The sequence below is a fragment of the Prunus avium genome, chromosome 7 (genome assembly GCF_965620075.1).
Source record: "Prunus avium chromosome 7, drPruAviu1.hap1.1, whole genome shotgun sequence".
Classification (NCBI taxonomy): domain Eukaryota; kingdom Viridiplantae; phylum Streptophyta; class Magnoliopsida; order Rosales; family Rosaceae; genus Prunus; species Prunus avium.
The window spans coordinates 37,170,077-37,178,355 of NC_142290.1; the positions used below are offsets into that span (position 1 = coordinate 37,170,077).

An 8,279-nucleotide genomic window follows, 5' to 3' on the forward strand; every position below is an offset into this window, starting at 1 on the left:
CCCATCTTACTGCACTGGGTTGTGGATATGAAGATTCCGACCAAATACAGAGTCGGCTTCAACTGATTTCAAGTACTAAAATACAGAGAGCAAGAATAGCAGCGAAATATCCATCATATAGACAAACGTCACCCAAGAAACATTGACAGAAGAGCGAGCATATAACCTGTTCAAAGTCACAGAAACCAATTCAAAAACGAAATCTTAAAATTAGGACTAAACTATGCGCACTCTTCCGTACACTCTAGATGAGAAACAGATATCTACTCGAGACAAAATTACACCAGCAAAACATGCCCCTGGCCTATTGTTAATATGCATCTCCAATTCGGCCTCGCCCCATGCCACGACGATCATCTCGTCCTCGATCCATGTACATAGGCCGGTTATAATCTTTTGGTGGTGGGCCACCCCTTAATGGGGACCGGCTTCTCTCTCTAACATCATGTGCCCATCGGCCACGGTGGGCTAGTGGTGGTGGTGGTGGTGAAGGAGGAGAGGGCAGTCGCCTTTCGAATGCTTTCCGTTCATTAAAGAAGCTATCCCTTCCGCGATCCCTATTACCCCAATCCATGGGCATTGGCCGATCGAACTTGGTTCTTCCTCTATGGTTGTCTGAGTAATCCAACCGATCTCTTCGCATTTGATGGTCAGGAAACCTGCCTTCATGCCTTGGAGGTGGCATCCCAGCGCCAAAATCTCTAGGGCCATCTCTAGCCCAGCCACGGGGTGGAGACCTATAGCCACCATTCAAGCTCCTTCCAAGTGGAGGATCAACTGGAGGACCAGGGAAGCGTCTAGGAGGACCACTGGGAGGTGGTGGGCCGGGATAACCTCTTCGAGGACTTCCCCCAGGTCCGTAGCGGAACTTGTTGCAGTTGTTGCAGTACTCTCGCCTTGCAAAGTTCAGGTTGCCACATCTGAGACACGTAAAGAATATAAGGATTGGAACGTGATGAATGCATATTTACAAGCATTAACTCAAATTGCAAAATGAAAGGAAATTTTTTCCAACCTAAGCCACAATCAGAAAACAGGACCTTGCACTTAAAAACAACTCGCATGATGCCACATACAGCTATTAAAATTCATAATTTGATCACTGTGATTAGTTCCTAGAAAACTTATTAAAATGCAAGAAATTACATGCAACTTGGATAAGCTCCACTTCTGTACTAAATAGATTTTTTTTTTTTTTTGGCTGAGTTCTACTCAATAGATTTGAATTTTCATAAAATTCTTGAAACTTGTAACAAGATTTTGTAAGTCTACATGCATGTTTTCCTCTCCATTGTCCTTCCCTTTTCAAAATCCTGCCTTAAAAACTGAATCATGGGAATCAGAAACACGATGCAGTCATAGCACTGACAAGCTGCAATGAGGAAAACCTAAACAAAGAAGATAAAAGGGTGAAAATGTACTCACAAAGGATCTGGACAAATCCAGTCTCCAAGCCTTTGGCGCACATTTGGATTATTTCTACTCCCTTCACCTCTGAACGGCCCAGGGCCAGGCCCCGGCCCATCTAAACCTCTACTGAATGGTCTGCCAGCACCCCTTCCTCTAGCATAATGGGGTGAGTTGTCTCGATATCTACCAGAATCCCGTGCACTGCCAAACTCACGACCACGTGGGGGGCCACCTGAACGATCATACTCAGAACTGTATCGATGATCTGCATCCCTGCGGTGTACAGGAGAAGCAGAACCTGCACGCATTCTATATCCTGGAGAAGGTAGTGAATGGAAAAGATAAGTAACCACCAATTGCACAGAAAAACAGACAACGGGATTATAATGTCAGTAGCCGAGGGATTAGGAGTTGTGACCCTGAAACTTCCATATGATCATTTCAAAGTTTGTAAGGGCTGTTACCATCACTCAGGATCTCTTCATTGTGGTAGTTAAAAGAAACATCATATAAGTGTGGAAGAGAATAAGAAGTTCAGACAATAACTGCCCTTGTTACTTCTCAAACAACTGGCGCATAATACCAGTAAATACAGCAACAAGCATGTTTACTCAACCCCACAGTCCTCAACACATAGGGTAACTGCTCACCATCGAGAACAATCAAATTACACAGTTTTATATTTTCAAAAGCCACATCCATCTACCATATGAACCATTACAAGCTGGCCACATATTTTTAACCTACATATCTGAAAAACCCCATCAATCATGAATCAGGAGTAACCATACCATAACCTTGTACAGCATTCGCAGTGATAAGGAAGAAGATGCAGCCTACAGATAAAGAAGATGTATATGCACCTAATTGGTACTTGATACTAATCCAGCACAGATAACAATAATCCCAGTACAAATTAGTTCCAAGACCTTCAGTTGAAACATGACTGCAACAAGTAGCAGTGAAACCAATAGTGCACACCCACATGAAATGAACTGCCCAATAAGAACACCAACTGAACTTCAAGCCTCCAAATACTTCTACAATTTACCCACTCCCAATTTTTTCATTTCTTCAGAGACCATCTTCGCATCTTCTTATAAAAATTCAAAACCCCTGATTCTACTAAGATTCATAAACTTGCAACTGAACTGCGATGCATAACCATTCTGAACAGCATAGAGGGATGAAACAATTGATGCATGCTCAACCCGAATAGGTAATTCCCGTTAATTTGTTGAGACAAAGTGGGATTTAAAAGTAGAAAAGGGGATAGAAATTATCATCCAAAAGCTGAAGGGTTCTGCAGCCATTTTCTGTAGCAGTTAACCTCCCAGAAAATATAAAGACAGCAAAAACCTACAAAATACATGATAACCTAGAATTGAACATACTAAAAGAAGTTCCCGAACGTTCCTGCACTCTACGCCAAATTTAACAATGCTGAGAAGTATAAACTCATATTAGTGACTAAATAACCATCCACTAATCCTATAAAGGCATCTGAAGAAAAGAAAAAAGGAAAATGAAACATGAGACCGCAACAAAACCACCACTATCAAACACAATTCCCGACCACAAAGTAAAGAAGCACAAAACCAAGGAAACAAGAAAAGCTCAACATTACCCAGGAAACACATCTTCCTTAGTGTTACATAACCATATAGTAAATTCAGTACCCTTTAACAGAACTGAATTACGACCATCTTGCAATTGATAACCAAATTTTCCATCTTCCAGCAGCATCTCAAGTAAACCATCCTTACTGTTGGTTGCAATTCAAAATGACCAAAATGATACTGTTAGTGGTGTTAAGTTCCCCACAATGCTTGCACCACGTCATGTGCCCCGAAATTCTTAAGAATAAATCCCATTCAAACTTCCAGTTTTGATTGGCATTTCAATGAACTCTTATTTGATATGAACCCGATAATCTAATCATCAATCCCATAAAAATTCAGACAAATACCACAATCATAGGCAATATAACAAAATGAGGCCCAGCAACCGATATTCATTGATGCAGCAACCCACGAGTTCACACATCATATACGATTCCCATGAATCTCCCACAAACAAAAATACCCACAATATGAAAAAACAATTCCCCCAGACCATGATCCAAGACTGCACTCACACCAACATGCCTTCCTCAAGATTCAAGTTCTTGCAGGCACATTCAGAGCTGTAAGACACAATAGCAGAATTTATTCACAGTTTGACACTCTATAAGCGGTTACAGATCCACATGCTCGACATGCAGTGTAAACAAACAAAAGGTTCAAGAAACCCAGAAACCCATTTGTTGTATGACTATCACAAACTAATAGGGCAATATTCACCGTAGTCGCTTATAATAATCATAAATATGATCAAGCATATACTAAGCTTCAAAAATCAATTACTGATGTGAACTAAGAAGTTCTAACACAAAATTGATATAGTTCAAAATCTATGCTCATAGAAGCATCAAAAACAAATTCCATAACATGAACCTCTTTGTTTTACAAGTTGCACTTGAAACACACACCACAAATAAATGAATAATTATGATTATTGAATCTATAAGATAAAATGCTAAAATCCGACGATGAATCAAATTAAGTACAACAAAATAACAAAATGAAAAGAGAATGGCATATAACAAAACCAAAATAAGAACACACAAATTCATAAAGCACTAGAAATCAATCCAATTTGAGCATAAATCACCATAACAAATACAAATGGAAGCTGAGAATAGAGAGACGAACCAGGATCATCGTTGTAACGATCCGAACGAGTGTACTGAGGAGGGTCACGGCGAACCTCGCCGAGCTCGTAATCGCTGCCACGGCCACCTCCATCGCCACCGCCGTCGCTGGTGGAGGGCCGGACGACGAGGCTGCTCAGAAGAGGCTGATGATGCGATGTCGTTTGGTCCTTGTCCCTTGACCCCATCGTTCTGTGCGCTTCGCTGTTCGATAGCGATGAGTCGCAAGACAGAGGTGCGAGGGTATTGCAAGCCCTAGAAGTGGGTATGAGAACTTTGTTTGAAATTACGGAGAAGGGTGACACTATTCCTGGTTTGACGTAACGAGGATAGGGGTGTTTAAGGAATATGAATAGTAACGTATATGAGTTATCCGTATATTTATTTTTACAGTATGTATGTGTGCTGTTCCAAATTACAATAATTTAAAAGTATAGCCGGACGGCTATACCTTATAAATATAAATTTTAGCAGTATAGCCGCGCGGCTATACTCTTTAAATAGAATAGTTCGACAGCATCGCCGCTTGGCTATACTATTTAAATAGAATATTTCAGGAGTATTGCCCCGCGGCTATACACTTTAAAAGTATAAAATTAGTTTCTTAACTTTTGTTTTTAGGCAAACTTCTTTAATTTAATATATGTAATTAAGTAATATCTTAGTCTTTTTTTAATTACTTTAATTAATAATTATATTTTAATTATTGATTTTTCAATGAATATTTAATATTTTACTGATTTCGGAAATATATACATATATATATATATTTGACTAATTTCATAAATTACTTAACAAATAGTAATTAATTATTTTATATGAAATTGGTTTGGCTGAATCTAAGTCTCGAACCAAAGACCCTAACTTCCGAACTTGTTCTAAAATATTTATCAGGCCTCAAATCCTAACCATAAGCCGATTATGGGGCACTTATGACTCAATTAAGCTTGGATACTCATGTAACTCCACCTAGGGTTTTACGATTAGGGTTTCGATCTCAATATACAGTTAGTACGACATAACCGGACCTAACACTATACTTGAGTGTGCCTTGAGGTGGATATTAACAAGTTGAAGTATAGCCGCGCGGCTATACTCTAGTTTTTTTTAAAAAATTAATTACTATTTATCAAGTAATATAATTTATGAAGTTATTTAAAATATTTAATACTAATTATTCACTAAAGAAATAATAATTAAAACAAGTTTTATTAAATAATATCTTAACCTTATTTAATTACTTTCATTAGTAATTGCATTTTAATTATTATTTCATTAGTGAATATTTAAATTAATATTATTTTTGTGAATATTTAAATTATTATTATTTTTCTGAATATTTAAATTTTATTATATTTAAATTATTATTATTATTATGAATATTTAAATATGCTACCTTTTTCATAAATTATTCAATAAATAGTAATTAATTATTTTAAATTTTTTTGTGCAATTTTCAAACCACAACAGTTATAAACCTAATTTCATTCGAATTTAAATTGAAAAGATATGTCAAAAAGGAAAAAAAAAAGATTACGTATTTTCGTTTGGGTGTCTTAATTAAATTTCTCCAAAGCCCAAGAGCCACAAGGTCCAAGTCTTTGATTAATATATGCATTCTATATCCTGAATAAACCTACCCCGGCCAAATTTTTGTATCCCAACGAGCTTTGACGGGATAGACCTGTCCCGGATAAATTTTGTTTGGAATCCGACAACAAACCACTTGTTAAAATCTACCTCAAGGCGCCCTCAACTAACTGGAGTTAGGTCCGGTTATGTCGTACTAACCGTATATTGAGATTGAAACCCTAATCAAGTCATAAATGCCCCATAGTAGGCTTATGTTTAGGATCCGAGGCTTGAGGAAGGTTTTGGAATGAGTTTGGAAGCTCGGATTTTTGGTTCGAGACTTGGATTTACCCAAACTAATTTTGTATACAATAAAATAAAAAACAAAGTCCACAAAATTATTTAAAATGATTAATTACTATTTATGAAGTAATTTATGAAATCTGTAAAATATTTAAATACTAATTATTCACTAAAAAATAATAATTACTAATTAAACTAATTCAAAAAGGTTAAGATATTACTTAATTACACATATTAAATTTAAGAAGTTGGCCAAAAAACAAAAGTAAAAAAATAATTATGTATTTTTTTTTTATATCAAAAATAAGCAAAAACACCTCTCCCGACGAAATTTCATTGGCAGAAGTCTAAGCCGGTAAATATTTGTTAGATTTGATCTCTCCGGACGAAATCTACATCTGCAGACTAAATTTCATCGGGAGAAGTCTAATCTGGTAAACATTCGTCGGCATAGACCTGTGTCGACAAAATTTCGTCGGGAGAGGTATTTTTTAAAATAAATATAAACTTATTATCTTTAAGTCAATAAATTATTATTTTTTTCATGTAGTAAATAATATCTTAGCCTTATTGAAAGTTGGGTTGGGGGGGGTAAATTTTGACTTTTTTTTTATAAATATAAAAACATTTTTTTATATTTTTAAAATATATAATTTGTTTCTTTGCTATACATTACAAATAAAATATTTTAAAAGTATAGCTGCCGAACTGTACTCTATAAATATAAATTTTCAAAGTATAGCTGAGGGGCGATACTTTATAAATAGAAATTTTAAAAGTGTAGTTGCGTGGCGATACTTTATAAATATAAATTTTAAAAGTATAGTCTGGTGGCTATACTATTTAAAAGTATAAAATTGGTTTCTTTACTTTTGTGTTTTAGCCAACTTCTTTAATTTAATATATGTAATTAAGTAATATCTTAGTATTTTTTAATTACTTTAATTAGGAATTATATTTTAATTATTGTTTTTTTAGTAAATATTTAAATATTTTACTGATTTCATAAATTACTTAATAAATAATAAATATTTATTTTATACAAAATTAGTTTGGCTGAATCCAAGTCTCGAACCAAAGACCCTAACTTCCAAACTTGTTCCAAAATATTTCTCAGGCCTCGGCCCTGGCCATAAGCTTACTTTGGGGCACTTATGACTCGATTAAGCTTGGATACTCACGTAACTCCGCCTAGGGTTTTACGATTAGGGTTTTGATCTCAATATATGGTTAGATGACATAACCAGACCTAGCACTATACTTGAGTGTGCCTTGACTTAGACTTTAACAAGTTGAAGTATAGTTGCGCGACTATACTCTATAATTAAAAAAAAAGTAATTACTATTTATCAAGTAATATAATTTATGAAGTTATTTAGAATATTTAATACTAATTATTCACTACATAAATAATAGTTTAAATATAATTAAAAATGAAAGTAATTAAATAAGGTTAAGATATTATTTAATTACTAAAAACACAATTTAAAATAAAAATTTACTGACTTAAAGATACTAAGTTTAAATATATATATTTTTTAAACACATATCCCGACAAATTTTGTCAGCACAAATCTATCCCAGTGAAATTTGCCGGCTTAGACCTCTCCCGACAATAGTTCATCGGCACAGGTTCATTTTGTCGGGAGAGGTCTAATCCGACAAATATTTGCCGGCATAGACCTTTACTGACGAAATTTCATATGGACATAATTTCTTGTTTAAAAAAAATATAAAATTAGTTTCTTTGCTATACATTACAAATAGAATATTTTAAAAGTACAGTTGGCGGCCATACGCTATAAATAGAAATTTTAAAAGTATAGGCGCGCGGCTATATATTACAAATAGAATATTTTAATAGTCTAGCCGCGAGGCTATACTCTATAAATAGAAAGTTGAAACGTATAGCCGCGCGACTATACCATTTAAATAGAATTTTTTAAACAGTATAGCCGCACGGCGAGACTCTATAAATAGAAATTTTTAAAAACGCAGCCGCGCTGCTGCACGCTTTAAATAGAATTGTTTAACTGTATAGGCGCACGACTATACGCTTTAAATACAATAATTTTAGAATATAGCCGTACGGCTATACTCTATAAATATAATATTTTAAACGTATAGCCGCTCGGCTGTACTATTTAAATAGAATATTTTACAATATAATTTCAAATAATTAGTTACAATTTATTGAGTAATTGATGCAATTAATTAAAATATTTAAATACTAATAAAATAA

The 8,279-nt window shown here is 34.8% G+C and overlaps 1 protein-coding gene across 1 annotated transcript; it reads right to left on the reverse strand.

The window, feature by feature from the left end:
* Positions 1 to 96: 96 nt before the first annotated feature.
* LOC110771281 (RNA-binding protein-like protein) lies at positions 97 to 4,427 on the reverse strand. The gene is made up of 3 exons (XM_021975553.2): positions 4,164 to 4,427; positions 1,426 to 1,726; positions 97 to 920 (listed from the first exon to the last, which is right to left on the reverse strand). The coding sequence occupies exons 1-3, from the start codon at positions 4,348 to 4,350 to the stop codon at positions 311 to 313; spliced, it is 1,098 nt and encodes a 365-aa protein (XP_021831245.2). The 5' UTR covers positions 4,351 to 4,427; the 3' UTR covers positions 97 to 310.
* Positions 4,428 to 8,279: the final 3,852 nt, after the last annotated feature.